Source organism: Cibotium barometz, chromosome 19 (assembly GCF_041138505.1).
Source record: "Cibotium barometz isolate CiBa-2024 chromosome 19, ASM4113850v1, whole genome shotgun sequence".
In the NCBI taxonomy this organism is placed as follows: domain Eukaryota; kingdom Viridiplantae; phylum Streptophyta; class Polypodiopsida; order Cyatheales; family Cibotiaceae; genus Cibotium; species Cibotium barometz.
This window is the reverse complement of record NC_141064.1, coordinates 35261381-35284216: the sequence shown is the minus strand read 5'-3', so window position 1 is coordinate 35284216 and position 22836 is coordinate 35261381. Positions and strand designations below refer to the sequence as shown.

At 46.3% G+C, this 22836-nt stretch overlaps 1 protein-coding gene across 2 annotated transcripts; it reads right to left on the bottom strand.

Annotated features, from left to right (window-relative positions):
- Positions 1 to 14: 14 nt before the first annotated feature.
- LOC147628521 (uncharacterized) lies at positions 15 to 22233 on the bottom strand. Of its 2 annotated transcripts, XM_086813714.1 has the most exons (5): positions 21402 to 22232; positions 19867 to 20061; positions 3575 to 4360; positions 1676 to 3464; positions 15 to 1543 (listed from the first exon to the last, which is right to left on the bottom strand). In XM_086813714.1, exons 2-5 carry the CDS (start codon positions 20002 to 20004, stop codon positions 327 to 329), a joined length of 3930 nt encoding a protein of 1309 aa, XP_086669840.1. In that variant the 5' UTR covers positions 20005 to 20061; positions 21402 to 22232; the 3' UTR covers positions 15 to 326. The 2 variants fall into 2 exon arrangements, with proteins under 2 accessions (XP_086669840.1, XP_086669839.1); XM_086813713.1 differs by having other exon boundaries at positions 15 to 3464; positions 21402 to 22233.
- Between the last annotated feature and the right edge of the window lie 603 nt (positions 22234 to 22836).

The following is a 22836-nucleotide window of genomic DNA, read 5'->3' as shown; positions in this document are numbered from 1 at the left end:
ACAATAAAGACTTCTTTTGGAGTGGGAAAGTGATATGCTCGATTTAGTAAATCGTTCTAAACAATGGAGTAAAGAATATAATATTTCCAATAGCCATTTTTACCATTCATTTATATAGGATCAAGTATGTAATCTACAACCTTCAATCTACCAAAAGATGTTTTATGTCCAAGAAACTTTTAGCCCTTGTAATTCTCTTACACATGCACACCTCATCCATCTCTGTGGCCGAAAAAGAAGATGCCATCTCCTTGGAGAATATCTTTGAGCCTTTCTACACACCTCATCTCTGTGGCCGAAAAAGAATATACCATCTCCTTGGAGCCCTATCTTTGAGCCTTTCTATGGGAAATATCGGGAAACTGACTGCGTGGCCGAGTCCTTTTCTTGTTCAGATCACCCCACCCCTTGCGTTTTATGCTACCCTTGGGTTTGCTAGGGCTGCCACCGCCTTCCTCTCTGCTTCCTACATAAGCTTCTGCTATGCTTGGGCTGCCACCTTCTTCATCTGAGTAATGCTGTAATTGCTGCTGTGTTCTACCCCTGCTCCTATGATGCACCCATGCTGCCATGGGGGGTCCTCGACAGCTTCGGCGACCCGTCAGTGTGTGGAAAACATCCTTCCCCTTGTAGCTCATGGTGTGATCATATGTGTCCACATTCTTAGAATTTACCATAGCTACACCAAGCTTATTGAGCTGTTTGGACCTTGAAGTGGAAATGGGCTCATCATCCATTGGGATACCCAATGAGACCACCTTCGAAAGCTTGCTTCTTGCATTCTTTATCTCTTCTTCACCTCCATTATCAGATTGCAGCTCAGCAAACGGCTGCTCCTGTCTAAACCTATCCTTCAGTGCCAATCTGACGGGCTCAAGATGATCCATCCTTCTAGAACTGCATTGCATCTTCAAGCGAGATCCCTGGTCATCTCCAGGTTCAAAGGTTTCAGACTGGATGCCAATTACACCTTCCATAAGTCCGACCATAGTCTGCCTTGTCCTGCTTGAAGCATGCTCTGCAGGCATGCATTTGCGACTACTGCCAACAGTTTTCCCTGCATCTTCTTTCAAATGCTTCTTTGGGTTCTGCAGATCAATCTTTGGTGCAAAGCTCAGGAGTATGGTAGCAGCAAGACTGTCGCTGTCGGAAGTGTGTTGTAAATCCTCACTTTCAGCACCAACTGTTGCATCTTCCTTGCTCTGGGACATTGTAGGTTTTATAGAAGGCACAGACGGGCACCCCCCATCAGAAGTTGGGGTGGCCGATTTACTCTTATGGGCACTTGAACTAGACCCCTTTCCTGATACTTTGTAGGACACACCGCTTTCCAAAGTTTTTGAGCATTTTTTCTCTTGTTTCATAATGCCGGCAGGTGTTTCCATGCTGGTGGACTGTGTGGAGACCACCTGCATTGTCAGCTGACTGGAAGTGCTCATCAGATTGGAGCGAGGGCCAGTCGAGCTTCCTTGCAGGAGGCTTTTGGTTTGAGCATCAGCCTTCCCAGAGCTTCCAGTGGCAACACCTGGTACTAAGTGGCTAGCTGTAAGGGAATCCAAGGAAAAACCATCAGCTCTCACCTGGGAATACTTCACAATACTCAAAGAGCTATCTAAGGTCATGTGCCCATGCTTGGTGTTAATATCATCTCTAAGAGCATCAGTTTTGTCCTTACTTGGTGGCAGACTTTCCCGGCAATGGTTTACAACAAGTTCTTCAGCTCTTTTTTCCCTCACACTTGTAACATTACTGCTCTCTTCCATGCTTTTCAGATGTGAGTCCTGAGATTTGGCACCAACAGGACTCCGTCGGCCGATTACATTCACATTATCGACATTTCCTTTCAACATGAGCACCTTATTTGAAGGATTTTTCATGTCTTCAGAGTTTCTGCTCAAGGTTGAGATCTGCACATGCTCGCTATCGCTCTGATCCCTAGACTTATTGTTATTGCAACCTGTCACACTGCCCTCTACATCATCTTTACATGGTACCAAGCTACTTCCTTGTCCGGACAGAGCAAGGCCCTGTGTGTCTTCGTTAATCCTGATATCCGCCGGTGAAAGCATTTCCTTCGCAAAACAGGCTTCCTTTCCTTCCCGCCAAGGCATACTCTGCTCAACTGTCTTCACTTGATCTTGTTGTGGCATTACTTTTTCAACTTGATCTACATCATGTTGACCCTCAGATTCATTTGGCAGGGCAGGTTTAGTGTAACTGGCACCAATCACATTGTCAGCATTTGTTGTGAAACTGTCCGTATTTGTAACAGCTCCTGTATCTGACTGGGCTACAGATGATACTGTCACAGGAGCAGCTAAACCATGTGAAACATATGTGGAGGCTGTCATTTGTTCCAGTATCTTCTTTGGCAAAAGCATCTCCTGGGTATGTGTGGCCACGGCCGTAGCGAAAACCTTAGGTTGCAAGGCTTTTGAAGCTTCCCTGACCTGCACAGTAGAGCTCTGTATGTTAAGTCCTGTTGACTTATCCCTCTCTTCGTCCTTCATGTCTTCTTCCTTGTTTTCTCTTTGGACTCCACCTTTCCCCTCTTGAGATTTTAGAGACTCCTGTGGTAAGTCCTTCTTGGAAGGATTCAATGTCTTTCTTTGACTAGCCTTTTCACTCAGCTCACTCTCTGGTAAGACTAACTTCAATTCCATCCCAACACCGTCATTCTTCAAAACCAGTTTAGGCGGCTTCTTGAAAGGTGGCTTTTGTGGGACTGAAGGAACAGTAGAGTAATAATGCCCGAGACCTAACATATTCCAAGGGCCAGCAGATATGTCACCTTGACCCCTCTGTAACCCCTCTGCCCTGAATCCTATCTGAGATGGATCAGTCGCATGAACACCGTAGACCACCTGTGGTGGATAAAGGCCTCCATGCATACTCTGAGGTGACTGCAACCAAACTGCTTGGTTTACAGATGGAAAGACCTGTGGTCGGAACATAGGTTGCTGCTGGTACTGTGAAAGCTGCATAACAGGATTTTGTGAGTACCAGAGGTTTGTGTCCTGCTCTTGATTCTGTCCTTTGCCGTTTACTATGCTGATAGCCGGAACCACAGACCCTGATATAGCATTCCCTCCTTCTGAAGGTCTCGTATCGACCCCGACTGCAGGAACTACACTGGCAAGCTGACACCCCTGCAAGTAGGCATCAGTCGTAAACCATCTTGTGCCATTGTCTGATTTTTCTGGTGAGCTAAAAAGGCTCCCTTCTTGAGCTCCAACGGCTAAGCCTGGAGGCTTCTTTTCCACTGATGCTTTGCTCCAGTTTAGGGGTGCAGGTTTGCTGCTAAGGTGTCTAAGTCCTTGGTTTAGGTTACCTTGAGGCATGCCATTGTGCTGGTGGTTCTCTTTGAATGAGGGTTCTGGCAGTAGTGGATGTAGCATTGATTTCTGCTGTTGTTGACTTGAAAATCCAGGGGTGATCACGGGGTTCATAGTGGCATCAGAAGCCTGACACCAACATTCAGCAGTTAGACAAAGCATCCCCTTGATTGCAGATGCATATGCAAAACTAGATGATTAGATTTAGAAACATGGGGATTAAAGATTGCAATAAGCACCTGAAAGAACCAGTGTGTCTCCCTTTCTATGTCTTGAGAGGCCCTATCAATTAGGTCAGTTTGAGGCAAGAATACTGCAATTGATTTGCCAGTGCTGCCACCTGTACTCAGCATGCTAGCATTCTGAATCTCTTCAATAACTTTAGAGGTCTGCTCAGCCTCGACTAAATCAACAGGCAATTTTGGTGCTTTTCCATATTGCAAGGGGTAGACAGAAGCTACTCTGCTGGCACTAGTATGATTTTTATGAGAAGAATTTTCTCCTGTACTGACGTGAGACAGCCTGGCTGGCTGCAAAGGGTTCACACCAGTGCCATGATTTGGACTTGGACATGATTTTACTGTACTCTCAAGACCATTGTACCCAATTGTAAAATCTTTGTGTTTTTCTGCCAGGTTGACAGTTGCCGGAACAAGCATATTCTCAGATTTCTCCGTCTCGTCATCTGTGTCATCTTCTGGCATCTGTTCAAGATCTATCTTCCTTTTCTTCACTGGACAGTTCGAGCTCTTCGAAGTGTCTTCCAACAAAATACTCTGCTCTTTAACTGCTTTTTCTGTGTCTGGCAGCTGTCTCAACATGCCTGCTTTTAAAGCACCCGAACCATCTGTCACTGTCTGCTCCCAAGAGTTCCTTTTTTGTCTCAACTGGTTGGGTCCTTCTGGCAGAGGATGCAGACGATGCACAGATGATGGAGGTACCCCTAATAAGAAGTCCAATCCCCTGTTTTTGGCTTTACTCATTAACAATCTCTGCACTTCATAAAGCTTGTGAAGGTCATGGACCTGGCATACAAGACAACACATATAAGAGACCTTATAGTATGTACTTGGGCTATTGTGCTGGCCAGAGCATAGGCACTATGCTTTTCAAAAAACATAAAACAGCACATTCATTTTTGTCTCGGCAACACCAATCCGCCCGCCGCCGCCGCCCCCCCCCCCCCCCCCCCCCCCCCCCCCCCCCCCCCTGCGGGGTGTAAATTGTTAGTGCTGTTAAAGTATTTTTAACAAATTGAAAAATGCCGTAGCACACACTAATAATCCAAATAATAATCTTGTATTATGTACAATGAATGAAAGTACAACTGAACATTCAAAGTACAAAACGTGATCCAACACTGCTGTGGAGGAGTATGCTTTGGTGGCTTTATAAGCTTGTAACTTAGTGTGGCCTACTTGATGACAGAAAAAACAACGATTCTCTATCTGTTACCGGTTTTGCTCGTCTGGCTAGAGACAACCTCTAGTAATCCCCTCCTTGGCCTTCTCCTTAGGCATCTTTTTAGGCTTAGCCTTTGTGGTTTTCTTGGTGCTTGAGGTGCTTCCTGCTGTCTTTACAGTTCCGAGTACCCTTACCTTGCTGGGATGAAGACTGCTGCTGCTGCTAGGGTTTGGAACTGGTCTAGACCTGCTTAGGCTTACCTCCATTCAGCATCATCCCTTGATTCTCAAAGCCCGGTCATAAGACTGAGGCTCGAAATTGCAAATAGGAAACCTCATGTTCGTAACTAACCCCCTAAGAAACTCTTTCAACTTCTCATCTTCCGTCTTTCCCAACTGTTGTGCCATGGTGATGACCTTATTGGAACAAGGCAACACAGGCGACCCATTCTCGGAGAGTTTGTAAAACTAATCCTTCAAATTAGTCGTGTACTGGGGTCACTCGTAGTTGTTAGGTACGATACCATACGGGAAAATACGGTACGATATAAATTTTTTTCTTATCGTACGATAAAATATAGTGTTTTAAAAAAATACTTATAAACTTAGGTATTTCCAAGTCCAAATATGGAGTATTTTAGAAAGGAGGGAAGAGTCATAGTACAGAGGAAGCTCAAAAAGCCATAGATAAGCAAAAAAAAGACCACTACCTCCCAAAAATTTTACTTTTTTTGGGGGAAATTTTATTTTTGAAAAAAAAATCGGGAAAAAAATTTCTGAGAAATCCGTATGAGTGCGTACGATATCGTACCATACGGTATTCCATACGATAAGGCGTCGTACGCCGTACAAAAACAACCCTGCTGGGGTGGAAGGAATCTTGCTTTGAGGTCCGACACAAAAGTCTACGATATGTAATGGGTCGTGCATGTGGTTAGGTCTGTATGGAGACTTGATAAATGCTACCACCAAGTAACAGCTTCTCCCATGAAGTGTAGAGCCGCTAGATGGCCTTGTATTGCAGTCCTAAAACTTTAGCTAACGGAAAATATGTAACAATTGAATAAATTGTGGAACTGCCGAATGATCACACTTACTGAAAGTTGGTTGAGCTCGTATGATGGTGGTTGTAGGAGCGGATGAGGTACTAGGACTAGGTGCCATTTTGGGAAGTGTTGCCATAAGACTGGCTTGTATAGTTGCTAGCAACTGCTAATGCTGGACTTGCATGGCTTTGCAATCTAGCTTATGTTGGTATTCTGTCGCCGCGCGTTCTACCTAGCGGCATCGGTCCCCCTACCTTGGGCTTCCTCTATCTGTCACGCCTCATCAAGTTCACGTCTTCTTTGTTGCTCTATGAGAAGAAGCATGTGCTGAAAATTTTGGGAACCCTGCTCTGTAATTTGCTCTTTAGGTTGCTCTTAACTCTTGAAGGAGTAAATTTGCGCTTTGAGGAAGTGTTTCTTCTTTTCTTGTGTCTTTGGGGACACTTTCTTTTGCAGTGGTGTCTTCATGGACACTTTCTTTTGCAGTGATGCCTTCTTGGTAACTACTTTCTTCTTCTCCTAACATGGTGAATGGCTGGGTGGTTTTTCCTAACCTCAGTTTTACCATTCACGGATTTTCTCACTTAGGTAGTCAAGCTGGGTCACAACTAAAAGCTCTGATACCAATGTAACATGTAATTGGCTAGATCGTGTAACGCACAGCAAGACCTTCTTTATACCTTTATGAAGTGATATACCTAGAGGAATCCAGGAAGCATGAAACAATCCACTTTAATCTTTTATACATAGGAAGTAGAGCGGAGGAGAGAGAGAGAGAGAGAGAGAGAAAGCAGAGACAACACTAGATTGGGTCCCAATTTACCCACTGAACCCCCCCCTCCCCCTCCTACCCCTGCAAGCAGGGGAGTTTTCTTGTATTACTTTGGAGAACTGTTCCAATGCAAAGAACTTATTGAGAATTGACTAATGGAGACTGCCAGATGCCTGCTGAACTATCAAGCCATATGAAGCCAACTTTGAAGCCACTTCGGATAGCCTTATGCACACCCAGTTCTACTGGGGAGATGCATTATTGAAGGTTGACTGCTGAAGTAAACTTTGGGGCTGCCTATGGACTGAAGTACTAGGTGCTTGGGCTGAGATTTATGCATGCAAAGGCCAAGGTCTTCAAGCATACATATCTGCACTGTTTCCTGTGAAAGAAGAATGATTTATGAGATGGATTCATGCAATGGAGGAGGGGCTACTTACATATGCAACTACACTGCTGGTCGGTGGGAATAGGCTGCTCTTGGCCTGTTATAAACGCCCACGACCTGCTGATTTTGAGCATTAAATGTTGTGCATTTGTCTTACGTAATATCTAATGCTAGCCGATTGGCATTTGTTGCTGGCCGACTGCTGGAAAAAGCCTGTGATCGGGCCTCCATGCTAGCCTAGCATCAAAGGCTAAGACGTGTCCTGCCTTGGCTGCCCAATGGGTGGCCCATGCATCCATGCTATGAAATGCTTTAACATGCTTTGTTTTATGCACCTAAAGGACTGACTTTACCATGCCTAACCTCAAATGACCTACATGCTTGTTCTCCAAGTGGGTTGAGGGACTGACCTTGACATCTAAGGCTGGGAGACTGTCCTACGTAGCCCGTGCCTGACATGTCCCGGATTGGGACTCACAATGGGGTCACAGCTTACGACATATTCCGAAAAAAGGTACCACACTTCTGTATAAGTATAGCACCATTGATGAGCCAGTGCGTCACACTACACCTCAGTGCATGGTGCATGTGACAAGACGTGTTGTCACCAATTGGCCGACCATTTGGTCCATCTCCAGTTTTGTGTCTCGTTCACTTGAGGCCAGGCCGGTGTCTCATGTGAAGAGGCCAGTATTTTTGCTTAACATGGACGGGAGCCAGACTGGTGCCACCCGTGTGTTAGCAGGATGGTGTCGTATGGACGGGAGCCAGACTGGTGCCACCCGTGTATGACCTGGACTGTGTTCTATCCATGGGATTGTCACGCCATGGACGAGCCAGTATTTGTGCCGTGTCTTGCCTATGGAACTGTCACTCCATAGGGAGGCTCGTGCCTGGAACTGTGTTTTACCTATGGGACTATCACTCCATAGGAAGACCAGGATTTATGTTTTATGTCTGCCATTTTTGTGCCGACAGATGTTTTGTACTTGTTCCATGAACAGGAGATGATGTCCATGATACTATTTGCACATGCACTCATGTTTTGCATGTTTGAAACTGTTTTCGCATGACTTGTATTTTTGTGTTTGCCTATTTGACGTGCCACTTACTGAGCGGGGACGCCTGCCACTGAGTCGTGAAGTTTGCTCTGTCTTCTGACGAGTTTTGTTGCGTGTGAACAGGTGGTACTTGTTGGTTTAATAGTTTTATTTCTAACCTTTAATGTTATAAGGTTGTAAGTTCACATTTCATTTAAAAGTGGGCACCCATTAGGGGCACCCACACATGGGCCAAGGTGGGGAGCCACACTTAGCCCCTTAAGTGTGTGTGGGGGTGGGTGCATGGCCACCTACCCACACCACACCACGGAACTGGCCGCCCTGGGGAGTCGGCCAGCTGTGGTCGTGGAACTCCACTTCAATCTCTTCATAAGAGAGCCCCACCCCACCCGTAAAGACACGATCGAGCGCCTCCATCGCTTCAGGCTGCGCCACCTCCTTCTCTCCAGCAGGCGGCTGCCACCTCTGTATAGCGGCTGCTCCTCCTCGTTGGCTCTCAGGCGGCCGCATCTCTTCAGGCTACGCTTCCTCCACGCCTCTTCCTCTACAGGCTGCAGCCAGGCGGCTGTGCTCTGCAACCAGGCTGCTCCTTCTGCCCTGCAGGCGGCTGCGCCACCTCACAGGCGGCTGCAGCCAGGTGTTACCTCTCCAGCAGGTGCTGCTCCCTCTGTCCAGCAGGCTGCCCCATCTCCACCTCCTCTCCTGACGGCTGCTCCCTCTGTCCAGCAGGCGCTGCTCCCTCTGTCCAGTAGGCTGCGCCATCTCCACGAGCAGACAGCTGCGCATACTCTCTACAGGCGGCTGTACCTCTTTTCCATCGGCGGCTGCTCCTCTTCCCATACAGGTGGCTGAGTCCTGCTCAACAGTTGGTTGTGCTCCTCTGCAGGCGGTTGCACCTCCCTCCATAGGAGACTACAGGTGGCTTGGCATCTCCTTTCTTCAAGTGGCTACACCTTCTACACAGGCAGCTCCTCCTTCTCGACAGGCTGCTGCGCCTTGGTGTCCCTCTCAAGTAGCTACACACAGACACCTCGGGTATTGGTCTTCCATCTACAAGCTACAAGTAAGTGAATTCAGATTTAAGTAAAGAACTTTGTTGTAAATCTGATAAAGGACCTTCTCTATGGCTAACACCCATTCGGTGCCGGGTAGTCCAAGCTTTTGGAGAACCACGGTCCAAAGGTGCCGAGATCGGGAGAGCCAGGTGTTAGTACAGGAGCGCCTGTTTGTGCGTGGTCCTGGAACACCAGTGGGGCGCTCTCCGCGGAGTCCAGTGAAGGCACAGGACCGTAGAGACTGAACCACTCAAGTGGTCGCTCTCCTTCGAATATCTACTTCGAGCCTTTTGTTTGGTACTGTATTCATTTGTACATGGACATCATCTGGTTCATTGAACCCATGGAGCATTGTATTTGTTAAATACTCCCAATAATATATCATATATTGAGGGGGGGGTCAGCCCGTTCCGGCCCCAGTGCTGGTGTCCATCTATCAACATTTCATTTCATTTCAATTTTCAGTTGTTATTAAGTTGTCCATTTCAAATTGTGATATTAAGTTGTGCTATTACGCGTGTGGGTGTCCAACGGAGTCTATTCCCACTTGACGGGATCGGTTTCATTGATATCAGAGCACGGTTGTTTCCCTCTTCTTAGTGGGGAAACGAACCTGTGTATTGGACACCCCGCTTCTAGCACACTTAACACAATGGACAGCCAAGGCAACCCTTTGGAAGTGCCTAATTCGAGGGGCCCATCAAGTGCTTCGCGTGGTTCTGATGCTCTACAAGGAAGGCACAAGCCCCTTGAAAGGGTAAATGATAGTGATTCAAAGGGACAACTGTCTCGAGGAAAGACAATCATGCAAGAAGAAGAGCCTGATGCAATGAGGGCTGAAATGGAGCATATGAGAAAGCTTTTTGCAGGCACAAGAGCAAGAGCTGAAATTTTTGCATGAAGATCCCCATGTGCAAAGTGCCATTGAAGCCAAGAAAGCCAATGCAATGGTAGATGTGACTTTTGAGTCCATGGCACGGGAAGTGGGCAAGAAGCCAAGGGAGTTGGCACTTTCCTACCTCCTCCGCAAAGGTGACATCAAAGAGGGGGAAGACGGAGAGCTGAAATTCAGAAATCCACCTCGCTTGACGCATGGAGATCCTGCATCTCAAAGGTTGAGGTCATTTATGCAAAAGAAAGAGGTGACAGTCACCTCTCGTCATGCATCTTCTCCACAAGGAACAAAGCTTGACAGGTATATATATGCTAGTGCTCATGGAGGGCATGATGGTCACATGCATTCAAGACATGTATCCCATGGTAGGGGTGACAGGTCTCCCACTAGAAGAGCTTTGCCTTCTGAGTTGTCTCATGGAGAGACATTGCCATATGCAAGAAAATCACATGCATTTGATTCTCAAGTTTGTGGAGCACATGCCACCGTGCTTCATGAAACTTCCATGATGGCCCATGGAGCGCATGCAGATAGGGCTGCCCCGTTGGATAGGGGAAAAAGAAAAAGAGAGGACCATGAGCCTCATGCCAGAAAGCTCAAGGAATTTAAAGCAGGTGAAAAGTCTGTTAAGTTTGATGTTTTCATGGAGAGCATGATGCTTCCAAAGTGTTAGCATTTGTGGCACAGTTTGACATTGCTTTTAGCGATGAGGACTTCATTGAGAAGTCTAAAGTACGCCATGCTAGCATGTTTTTGAAAGGGACCGCTGCTCATTGGTGGATCACTGAAAAGATCACCAAGGATCCCATTTGCACCTAGAAAGAGTTTAAGGACAGATTCTATGCTCAGTTTTTGCCACCAAATGCAGAGCAAACTCTCACCCAAAAGTGGGATAGACTTGAGCAAAGAGATAATGAAAGTGTGCAACAGTATGTCAACAAGTTTTGGAAAGTGTTGCTGGAGGTAACTCCTTTTATGCAAATCACTGAGGATGAAAGAAAGAGGAAGTTTCGCTCTGGATTCCAACCAGCTTATCGTTCGGGCATTGAATTGCACCCGAAACATACTTTGCAACAGCTCACAGCCTCTGCTCTTGCTACGGAGGTGTCCCTCTCAAGTAGCTGCACACAGACACCTCGGGTATTGGTCTTCCATTTGCAAGCTACAAGTAAGTGAATTCAGATTTAAGTAAAGAACTTTGTTGTAAATCTGATAAAGGATCTTCTCTACGACTAACACCCGTTCGGTGCCGGGTAGTCCACGCTTTTGGAGAACCACGGTCCAAAGGTGCCGAGATCGGGAGAAGAGGTTTTATGTGGGGTGTACTATAGTGGTACCGGACGCCAAAGTGTATTCTCATGTAGGATCTCCCGAGGCTTCGCAGGTTTCTTGTTTGGGACACTCCATGCTTTGGCATATTTAACCAATGGTAACTATGAGGGGGAGTGATGGTCTATGGGGGACAACAATATAAGGAATTTTTTGGGTTGTCCGAGCATAGCATGTTACTGGTAGAGTGATTCCTCACACTCTCTCTTGTAATGGCCAAATAAAATTGAAGCATCGAAATTGTACATGAGAGAGATGAGAAGACTCGGTCTTAGACTGAATGTCTAGACCAGTTGACGGTTGGACCGTTCGATACTGCAAGGTGAACCCAATTCCACGGGTTTATTTTGATTCCCGGACTTTGGAGTCATGTGGATTTCCACTTGTTCGATGGGGTGTAACCCATGGACATGTTAGAGGTGGAATATGTTATAACCATTGTCCTTCAGGATCTCTATTAATGGGATTGCGTGGACCTTTGTTCATCCCAATTTGGTGGGGTGATGGTTGTTAGCCGTATGCTGTCTTCACCTTATTTGAGGACATGGAACATATGCAAAAGTTTATGGGGAGTTTATGCTTGCCCTAAAGTAGACGTGAGTATCTACTAGTTATGTGTGAAAACAAAATCTCTATCAGTCTTAGATGAGGTTTGAACAAGGAGGATCTTGTACTGGAAGTTCATGGCACTAGGACTTGGCAGTGGACTAGTGTTTTGCCGACAACTAATGCAAGATGCCATTTGATATGACAAGTGACTTGTGCTAGGGTTGTTACGGTAGAGCTTGTTGCACTTTGTGACTAGATGTCCTATTGGGATTAAACTCTTGGATGAGAATTGGATCGACGGGAAGCTATTGGATCTTTGTAGCAAGGTCTACAAGAGGAGTCTTACACTGGCCTAGGTGAGTGTCATGTGCACGCTAGGGGCAGGCAGATTGGCGAGCTAGAGCATGATATGTTGTGGGCGGACATGTGCTTTTTGGTCCGCTATTGATAGCGTGTGCTTTTTGGGCGTTCCTTCCATATTTATTGGGGGGAGGGGTACCAGTTGGGCACACACCGATGGATGGAGCGCAGTAGTGCAAAGCGTGTGGAGCAGGAGCACCATCGCGCAAGAGGCCGATGTCCTTGGGGGACACTAGTGTTTTGCCGACAACTAATGCAAGATGCCATTTGATATGACAAGTGACTTGTGCTAGGGTTGTTACGGTAGAGCTTGTTGCACTTTGTGACTAGATGTCCTATTGGGATTAAACTCTTGGATGAGAATTGGATCGACGGGAAGCTATTGGATCTTTGTAGCAAGGTCTACAAGAGGAGTCTTACACTGGCCTAGGTGAGTGTCATGTGCACGCTAGGGGCAGGCAGATTGGCAAGCTAGAGTATGATATGTTGTGGGCGGACATGTGCTTTTTGGTCCGCTATTGATAGCGTGTGCTTTTTGGGCGTTCCTTCCATATTTATTGGGGGGAGGGATACCAGTTGGGCACACACCGACGGATGGAGCACAGTAGTGCAAAGCGCATGGAGCAGGAGCACCATCGCGCAAGAGGCCGATGTCCTTGGGGGACAACCCCAAGTGGTAGAGGACACCAGACGAGGACGATGGCATGGCACTCACGAGAGCATGACGCTCTAGCTCGTGGCTCGGTGGGGACAGCCAAGTCTTGTGGGCTTGCCCACGGCTGTCATGGTTGGGTGGCGAGTATGCCTGCACCCAAATATGTTTCTTCTGCTTTGCCTTCTAGGGTTAAGGTTCATTGCTTTGTCTTGCTTTTCAGGGCTGTTTTGCAGGTTTCCTTCTCGGGGAGATCTCGGGATTTGACAATGGTATCAGAGCCTCTCCGGGAGGAAGATGCCAGCGGGACACCTTCGGGTGAGTTCTTTCTATGTTTCCTGCAGCGTACATGTGTAGGTTTATTGCAAGATAAAGAAAGAGAGAGAGAGAGAAAGCTGGCGGGTGTGCAAGAAAAAGCACCATGGATGCACGTGGTTTTTATGCCACGGTTGCTGTAAAAAAATTTAAAAAAAATGCCATGTTTGTCCGTGATGGCTGCGTGTAGAGCTCCTCGGGATTCGTGTGACATGAACTGTCCTCGATTTGCTGCTGCGTTGCTTTTGTTCGCATGACTGTGGGCGGGTTGGTGGCATGGTGGCCGGCCTAGTTGTGGCCAGCCAACCTTGTGTGGCCAGCAGCCAGCCCACGGCTGTGTGGCTGGGCTGCAAGGCGGCCAAAGGCCAGCCCACAAGGCGGCCATGTTTAGGCCTGTGGGCGGCCAGCCCAAGGTGCACAGGGCAGCCAGGTGGGACGGCCAGCGAGCAACGGGCCAGGCAGCCAGGCGGCGCGAGCGAGCAACAGGCCAGGCAACGAGGCCGCGCAAGCAGGCCGAGGTGATGGGCCCAGCCAGATCTGGAGGGGATTCCCCTCTCTATGGCGCAGGTAGGCAGTCAGGAAAGCAGGCGAGTTGCTTTCTCAGGCAGCAGTTTTTTTTTTTTTTTACAAGGGTTTTTTTTTTTAAACTCACCTGGCCATTAAGGAGGAGGATTTTTATTTTTAATTTTTTTTAAGCAAGGGGGGTTTTTTCCTGATCAATCCAGCAGCGACTGGGTTCCCACGAACCCTTTCTTCTCTCGAATTTTTTCTTTCCCTTGTCTTGCAAAAGTTTGGACTGTTCTTCACAGATTTGGGGGTTAAGTTTTGACTTTCATCTCAAGGTGAAACAAGACAAGCTCATGTACGGAATAAAAGGTGTACTTGCACGACTCGATGCACATGCTTTGTCGTATCCTTGATTTGAACATGCATGTTAAGAGGTATGCCTTCATACCAGACACATGCTATATATGGAACGATAGTAGAAGCATAGTACTGTATCTTGTTTTGCTCGTATACGAAGTTGTTCTTGGTACACATAGGAGTTTCTACTCCAAGAATTTTGTGGACATACACACACAAGTTAGTCATGGACTTGTACCATGCAAGACATAGACCTAATACCCTACAGATATTGGAATGACCATTGTTTTCATTGTTGGGCTTTGATAGGCAAGACTTATCTACATATGTAGGATTGAGGAATAGTTGACCACACATTGACACTGTGGCTACATAGATATTTGATAGAGGGCATCTAGATTAAATTTACGTGTTGGGATTCATTGTCAGATTGCATGACAAGATGGTTATGCGACAATACCCAATATGTACGTTTTTAGCCTTATAGTCCTTAAGGTTTTGATGGTCCTCTACATAGCAAGAGTGTGTACAAATATTCACGCTATTCCAAGTATACCCGCCTATTCTTATACCAAGACTATTGAATCATGGTTATTCATGCGCATAAGTTTTTGGAAGCAAGTTTTGGTTTCCAAGATTTTTTGGGTTTAGACAGATGCTTTGACTGGGACGCTGGTCAAGGCTGTTCTTCTTTGTGTACACAGATGTTGTCTAATCCCTAGACCGAGTTCTTCCTTTCGAGAACTTGTTTCAGTTTGTGGCACATGGTCAGCCATTGGCATTTATTGCTTTTGATAGATCGCGAACGACAAATCCACAAACTGGTGTTTTGTAGTAATCGTAGCACGGGTATGGGGTGTATCAAGGTGGTATGGGACGCCATGATCCATCGCATGTTACGGGGCTACGCCAGATTGTCAAGACTTTATTCAGACTCTGCGCCTACAAACACAAGGCTATCTCAATATTTTTGAGGGATAGATGCTTTGCTTTTGATACAGACAGTTATGATAGATGCTAGCTTGAGTCATAACCAGGTCTGTTGGAACAGTTGTTCCTTTCATGTCCAACGTACTCATAGACTTTCTGAGGTCTGTTTGGGAAGTTAGACTTCCGAGGTGACGGATGACAGATTGATGATCTTTTCTAGAAGATTGGTTCTTCTCTTGTTTGGGAAGAGACTACTGTGGTGTTCCACTTGGTTCAGGCTTCAGTAGTAAGTTCTGGGTTTTCCCAGTTTTGTGGTTTTTTACAGATTTATAGAGGACATCAAGATGAAAGCATGGTAGTCAAATGGAAGATACTTTTGGTTTCGAGATAATTCTTTAGGACAGTGGTTGCTTACCTCTGGTACTGGTAGCATTGTCAGCTTAGAGTTACCCAGATGATCCATTTGCTCCGGATTAGGCTTTTGTGACTAGGAATTGACGCTCATGTGATGTTACTTGAGCACGTCGATCTCTTAGTCAGATTGTCCTTGAGACTATTGGTTTCGACCAATAGAGGGTGTTTCTCTAGTGTTGCGAGTGTGACAACTTCTCCTTGAGTTCTTTTTCTTAAGCTCAAGAGTGAGCTCTTTTGAGGAAGGGGAGTATGTCATGTGCACGCTAGGGGCAGGCAGATTGGCGAGCTACAGTATGATATGTTGTGGGCGGACACGTGCTTTTTGGTCCGCTATTGATAGCGTGTGCTTTTTGGGCGTTCCTTCCCTATTTATTGGGGGGAGGGGTACCAGTTGGACACACACCGACGGATGGAGCATAGTAGTGCAAAGCGCGTGGAGCAAGAGCACCATCGCGCAAGAGGCCGACGTCCTTGGGGGACAACCCCAGGTGGTAGAGGACACCGGACGAGGACGATGGCATGGCACTCACGAGAGCATGACGCTCTAGCTCGTGGCTCGGTGGGGACAGCCAAGTCTTGTGGGCTTGCCCACGGCTATCATGGTTGGGTGGCGAGTTGCCTGCACCCAGATATGTTTCTTCCGCTTTGCCTTCTAGGGTTAGGGTTCGTTGCTTTGTCTTGCTTTTCAAGGCTGTTTTGCAGGTTTCCTTCTCGGAGAGATCTCGAGATTTGACAATGAGAGGCTAGTCTTGAGTGGATGCTACGAGCAGATGTCCAGATCCAAGGATTTGCTTACATAGGCTTGTCTCCTTATGCATTCACGAGGGCGTGAATTGAACAGAAGAGAGGAAGTTTGTTACGTCTCGACGAGCCTAGGATTAGGGCTAGTGGCGTGTGCTAACCCAAGATTAGGGTTAAGGGCTTAGCTAGGACGTGGGGACTGAGTTCACATCGGCTAACGTCTAGATTGGTTAAGAGCTTATAATTAATAGCTTAGGGCTAATAACAACTAAAAGCTTATAAATAAAGTGGGAAAGCTTTAAATAAAGCAAGGCCAATAATAGCCACGTTATTAATATATAAGTGACCTTAGGGTCACTTATTAGAAACAAGAGGTCAAGTGGTCACGCGGTGGCCTCGGGCTACCAAGGAAGCTTGCAGGATCTCGTGGCCATGGAGTTGCAAGGTGAGTGATTCGGCGTAGTGGTATGGGATGCTAGGTTGAGACCATTAGTACCAAGTAGGCTGGCAACAATTAGACCTCAAGCTCGGGGGAGGTTTCGAGGCACTAAATGAAACCGATCCCATCAAGTGGGAATAGACTCCGTTGGACACCCACACGCGTAATAGCACAACTTAATATCACAATTTGAAATGGACAACTTAATAACAACTAAAAATTGAAATGAAATGAAATGTTGATAGATGGACACCAGCATTGGGGCCGGAACGGGCCAACCCCCCCCTCAATATATGATATATTATTGGGAGTATTTAACATATACAATGCTCCATGGGTTCAATGAACTAGATGATGTCCATGTACAAATGAATACAGTACCAAACAAAAGGCTCAAAGTAGATGTTCGAAGGAGAGCGACCACTAGAGTGGTCTAGTCTCTACGGTCCTGTGCCTTCACTGGAATCTACGGAAAGCGCCCCACTGGTGTTCCAAGACCACGCACAAACAAGCGCTCCCGTACTAACGCCGAGCTCTCCCGATCTCGGCACCTTTGGACCGTGGTTCTCCAAAAGCTTGGACTACCCGGCACCGAACGGGTGTTAGTGGTAGAGAGAATCCTTTATCAGATTTACAACAAAGTTCTTTACTTAAATCTGAATTTACTTACTTGTAGCTCGCAGATGGAAGACCAATACCCGAGGTGTCTGTGTGCAGCTTCTAGTGGTGGACACCAAGACACAGCAGCCTGTCGAGGAGGTTGAGGAGAGCAGCCTGCTGTGGGAGGCGTAGCCACCTGAAGAAGGGAGATGCCGCCTATGGAAGGGAGGCGTAATCCGCCTGCAAAGGAGCACAGCTGCCTGCTGTGGAGGAGGAGGAGGCGTAGCTGCCTACAAGGGGAGGATGAGGAGAGCAGCCGCCTTTGGAGAGGTAACGCCTGGCTGTAGGAGCACAGCCGCCAGCTGAAGAGGAGAAGGTGGCGCAGCCTAAAGAGGCGTGGAGGAGCAGCCGCCTGCTAGAGAGGAAAGGGAACACCTGGCTGCAACCTGCTGGTGAACAAGCGCAGCCTGCTGGACAGAGGGAGGCGCACAAACGTCTACTGAGATGGTGGAGATGGCGCAGCCTGAGGAGATGGTGGAATCGCCTGGCTGCAGCCGCCTCAGAGCCAACGAGGAGGAGCAGCCTGAAGAGATGAAGGCGCACAATCGCCTGCAGTAGACAGGCGCAGCCGCCTGTGGCTGCGAGTGGGAGAGAGAGACGCAGTCGCCTGAAGAGATGCAGCCGCCTGAGAGCCAACGAGGAGGAGCAGCTGGAGGAGATGAAACGATCGCCGATTCTGTCCTTCCACGAGTGGGGTGGTCGCTCTCCTTTGTAGAGATTGGAGAGGAGTTACACGACCACAGCTGGCTGGCTCCCCACGTTTGCATCGGGGCGGCCAACTTCATGGTGTGGTGTGGGTAGGTGACCATGCACCCACCCCCACACACACTTAAGGGGCTAAGTGTGGCTCCCCACCTTGGCCCATATGTAATGGGTGCCCACTTTTAAATGAAATGTGAACTTACTTATAAAATGAAAGGTTAGAAATAAAACTATTAAACCAACAAGTGCAATACACTTACCACCTGTTCACATGCAACAAAACTCGTCAAAAGACAGAGCAAACTTCACGACTCACTGGCAGGCATCCCCGCTCAGTAGTAAGTGGTACGTCAAACAGGCAAACACAGAAATACAAGTCATGCGAAAACAGTCTCAAACATGCAAAACATGAGTGCATGTGCAAATAGTATCATGGACATATCTCCCGTTCATGGAACAAGTACAAAATATCTGTCGAGCACAAAAATGGCACGACATAAAACATAAATCCTGGTCTTCCTATGGAGTGACAGTCCCATAGATAAAACACAATTCCACGCGCGAGCCTCCCTATGGAGTGACAGTCCCATAAGCAAGACACGGCACAAATACTGGCTCTTCCATGGCGTGACAATCCCATGGATAGAACACAGTCCAGGTCATACACGGGTGGCACCAATCTAGCTCCCGTCCATACGACACCATCCTGCTAACACACGGGTGGCACCAGTCTGGCTCCCGTCCATGTTAAGCAAAAATACTGGCCTCTTCACATGAGACACCGGCCTGGCCTCAAGTGAACGAGACACAAAACTGGAGATGGACCAAATGGTCGGCCAATTGGTGACACTGAACCTACGGTTGGGTGGTGAGTCGCTAGCCCCAATCCATCATGGTTATGCGATGCATACACAATGATGTCATGTCTATGAAACCTCATTAGGGTTTTGGATCTAGGACATTTAATCCTTGAGTATGGTCTGTGGAGAGACCTTACAGCCGTCATACGGGAAAACGTCGCCATTTTTTCTACAACCATGATGCACAAACTCATAATTGTCGATCAGCGAACATACCCAGAAGTGACTCTTTCGTAGTCTAATGTTCCCGTGATCTAACCCTAATCAGGATGCTGAAAATAAAAGCGTCACACGTATCCTAGGCACTAATACCAATTGTAAGACTACCAGTGTTATATAAGAGTGGTTGACAAAGAGAAGTGCAGTGGAGATTCAAATCACAAGCACACACTAATACCCACTAATCTTTTTTTTAATGTACAATGCACGAAGACAACTGAAAGTTCAAAGTACAAAACATGATCAACTCTGCCCCAATAGCAGATGAATCTCCATGATCTGATGCAAACGTTGGCTGCAAGATCGCCTCCTATCTCTTACAATCACCTTGTCCTGTTGCACATAAGAGCTCCAAAGATGCAGAATATTTGATGATTGAAGAGGAGGGCTGGAAATCCATTCCATAGTAGGGACCGTGGTATGCCAGTTGGCCAACTAACTGGAGTCGGCCCAATGCTTCCGCTATCCAACCTGCCCAACAGCTGGTCAGCCAGCCTAACTGCTGCATTACCTGCCTGTTTTCAGACTTGGGCGGGCTGACAGTCCCAGGCCTCCCTTGGTGCCCATAATCGGCTGACCCAGCCACTCTATGGTGTTGAGGTGGGTGACCTCTCTCTCTCTCTCTCTCTCTCTCTCTCTCTCTCTCTCTCTCTCTCTCTATATATATATATATATATAGAGAGAGAGAGAGACGTGCATGCAAGTGTGTGTGCACGCAAGCGGACACAAACAGAACACAGATTTCATGATGTGTAACTACAATCTGCAAGCATAGTGCAGCATGGCTGTACTAAGCACGCAAACACATGGTTGGTAATGTTCAACCAATACTACTTATTTGACATTAGAGAAAAAAAGACATTTGAGGCGGGTAAACCTGCTCCTTGAAAGTTTTTTCGTGTTGCAGCATGATCTCCCGCACAGACTCTCTATTCATGATCGTGAAATTCTTCATCACTTCAGTACTCATCATAATCTGATGCTGCTCCATTGTCTGAGCACAGAATTTCTCCATAATCTCCTAGTTCAAACTCTCTTTTTCTTGTGACCCTTTTGACTTTACATTAGCTGACTGCAAAATAGAACAAGTGTTAGAATCTAAAAATTGTAGACTGCACAGTAACTACTTTCCACTATAGCCAACATAACATAATCTATAGGTCTTTCTATCACATCGTGTCCCCAACCACAGTATCAGAAGTTTTGCAGCACAGAAACTGGTAAAAATAAAGCTGCTAAGGAATTGGTCTCCAAAATGTAGAAACAACTCAAAATTACCTTGAGAAGGAGCCCAAGATCAAAGTCATCTAGGTTACAGATGCAAGGTAATACATTTGGAAAGAGAACAAACTTGGTGCTTCATGTGCACAAAAAGCCGCACAGCAAATGAGTGCCCCCACTCAGGGAGGAGGAGGTACTCCTACCAAGCCAAATCATGACACCCAAAGCTGCATGTATGGAGCAAGGAGGCAATCAACAGGGCCTTGTTAGGGTCCACAAAGACAAGCATTGTAGTTGCAAGAGACTTGCCATGGGTATGTTCAACAATCCACCTGGGGTAACAACCTTTCCACCAATCTTTCTCATCAGCTAAGTATAGCAGTAGTGGCAAAACATGGATGGGGTTGTGAGGGAAGCACTTATGAAGATCTAGTGCAAGATAACAATGTATAGAAGAGGAAAGGGACAACTGCAGGCGCCCAGTACACCCAAAGAAAACAAATGGAATGCTCTGGTTTCCTTAGAAACCACAGTGTATCCGAATGTCCAAATAAAATTAGGCAGGGGCAATATCAACCCTAATACAGGTCCTTAAGTAGTTTGGAAACAAACCTCCCCCCTAGTGCATCCAAGTGTATCAGACGTCTCACAGTAAATGTAATTCTACATACTATACCAAACATGTGCACTGAAGCACGTGAATCGACCATCTTTGCTATTCAGCAAGTCTTTACATCGAGCCTTGCCCCTCTGGCAAGGCCACGGCCTAACGGGATAGGTGCAACGTGGAATCCCCATTCAGATCTTGCTCTTCCCACAGGATTAGCCCTCCTGAGCTTCTGTTTGGACTGTTGATTTGCAACCAATTGGCCAGTGACAATGAGGCATGGTTCTAATGAAGTATAAATATGGTTAAACAAAGAAATTTCAGTCAAGCCCCAAGACCAAAGGTGTTGTTGCTATGGGGAAGCTGTAGAAAAGCAAAGAAAGTCTATAATCCTAGGTCATATATGAGCTAAATTAGCTAAATTGGGTATAACGAAGTTGGGCTAAACGATAAAACAAATGAGCATAATCAAAGGACAGAAAAACAGCATAATAATGGACGTGTGTGTGTGTGTGTGTGTGTGTGTGTGTGTGTGTGTGAGAGAGAGAGAGAGAGAGAGAGAGAGAGAGAGAGAGAAACTTTGCCTGGTAAGGTTGAAGACCATCAAAGCATGGGGTAAATATCCCTTATCATTTCTGTATATAAACCAATTATTTTGCAGCTAGATCTGCTACAGCAGCTGATCTTTGCTTGCGTTTTTGCAGACCCAAAGTTCATATGAACATCATAATGTTCACCACCCTTGTTAGTTGCCTGCTTCTCAACCTTTAGGCTGCAACCCTCTGTATGCTGCTACTAATCCTTTTCTCTTTGCTATTGATGCTGCTAAGCTCTTCCCCTTGCTTATCGTTTTCCCTGTAGATTTTTGACCATAACGCAGATTAGTCTGGCCCTAACAACAAACTATGCAGGCCCTGCAAGCTTTGACGGCCAGCGTCTGTTATGAAGGCCAGGGTCTGTTGTGCACACTTGGCTGCATCTCAACTGCTCAAGCATGTAAAAAGAAGTGCAGCTTTGGTCTGTGAATTTGGCTGGATTCTTTTTGATCCGGTACTGTGCAAAATCCAGTAAGTTGGGCTCCCTCAAATGTGTCTCTCAGTGAAGAAAAAGGCTGTGATGGTGGGCAGTTAAGGCTTGGAACAAAAGCTTTTTCAAGTTTTACTCGCCAGGGCTTTCTGAACAGGAGAAGCCCATTTGAGGGTAAGGGTTTGTCTGCATGAAACAGAGGTGGAGAGAGAGAGAGAGAGAGAGAGAGAGAGAGAGCTTCAACTGGACAAAGAGAAAGCGAGTAAAGGGAGAAAGGGGGCGATGTTAAGCTCCCAGTGAGAGGAAGAGAGGCAACCATTTGGATTTTGTGTTGGGAACCTACGTGGGGCTGAATCTCTCTCCTCTCTAGAAATATGTTTTTAATAATTAATTAATTTCAATAAATATATATCTATATAAACTTTCCTCCTATATTTAGTTTTTATGACCTAGTTTTATACTTAATAATTAATAACAAATGATTAGTTTGTATAGATTCTCTTAATGTGCATTCGCTGACCGTCCGGTCATAGTTTAATTTGGATATTTTTGGAATATTTCTGCAAAATTCAATTTTTGTACTACAATTTCGTTTTTCAGCTAAATAGGCCACATTTACGTTAAAATGTATTATTTCAGTACTGGAAAAATACTTTTTGGCATTTATTGATTTCTGGAAATTTCTATGTTGAACTACAAATTCTATATTTTCAGCTAAATATGAAATTTACGTTCAGTTACTAGATAAATAATGCTTTTTTAGGGCATTTATTACTTTTTTTCCCCAATTCCTGAAGATCTGCAAGGACTCAAACCAAGGCATGCTTTGGGCCGCTACGAAAACGACTTCGCTGAGGTTTAGAGAGAGAAAATCCTTAAAACCCAGTACTCTCTCTCTACCCATCACAATCTGCCTTTTTTAATCTCCTAATGGACGGACACGTTACCACTTGCCCCACATAGGGAAGAGAAAAATACTCTAAAAACAATCCT

Coding starts and splice junctions, on each gene's coding strand:
- LOC147628521 (XM_086813713.1), bottom strand. CDS start 20,004: ATGGAGAAATTCTGTGCTCAGACAATGGAGCAGCATCAGATTATGATG. Junction 4,361..19,866: donor AAAAAACTTTCAAGGAGCAG/GTTTACCCGCCT, acceptor CTTGTATGCCAG/GTCCATGACCTTCACAAGCT. Junction 3,465..3,574: donor AGACACACTGGTTCTTTCAG/GTGCTTATTGCA, acceptor TGTTGGTGTCAG/GCTTCTGATGCCACTATGAA.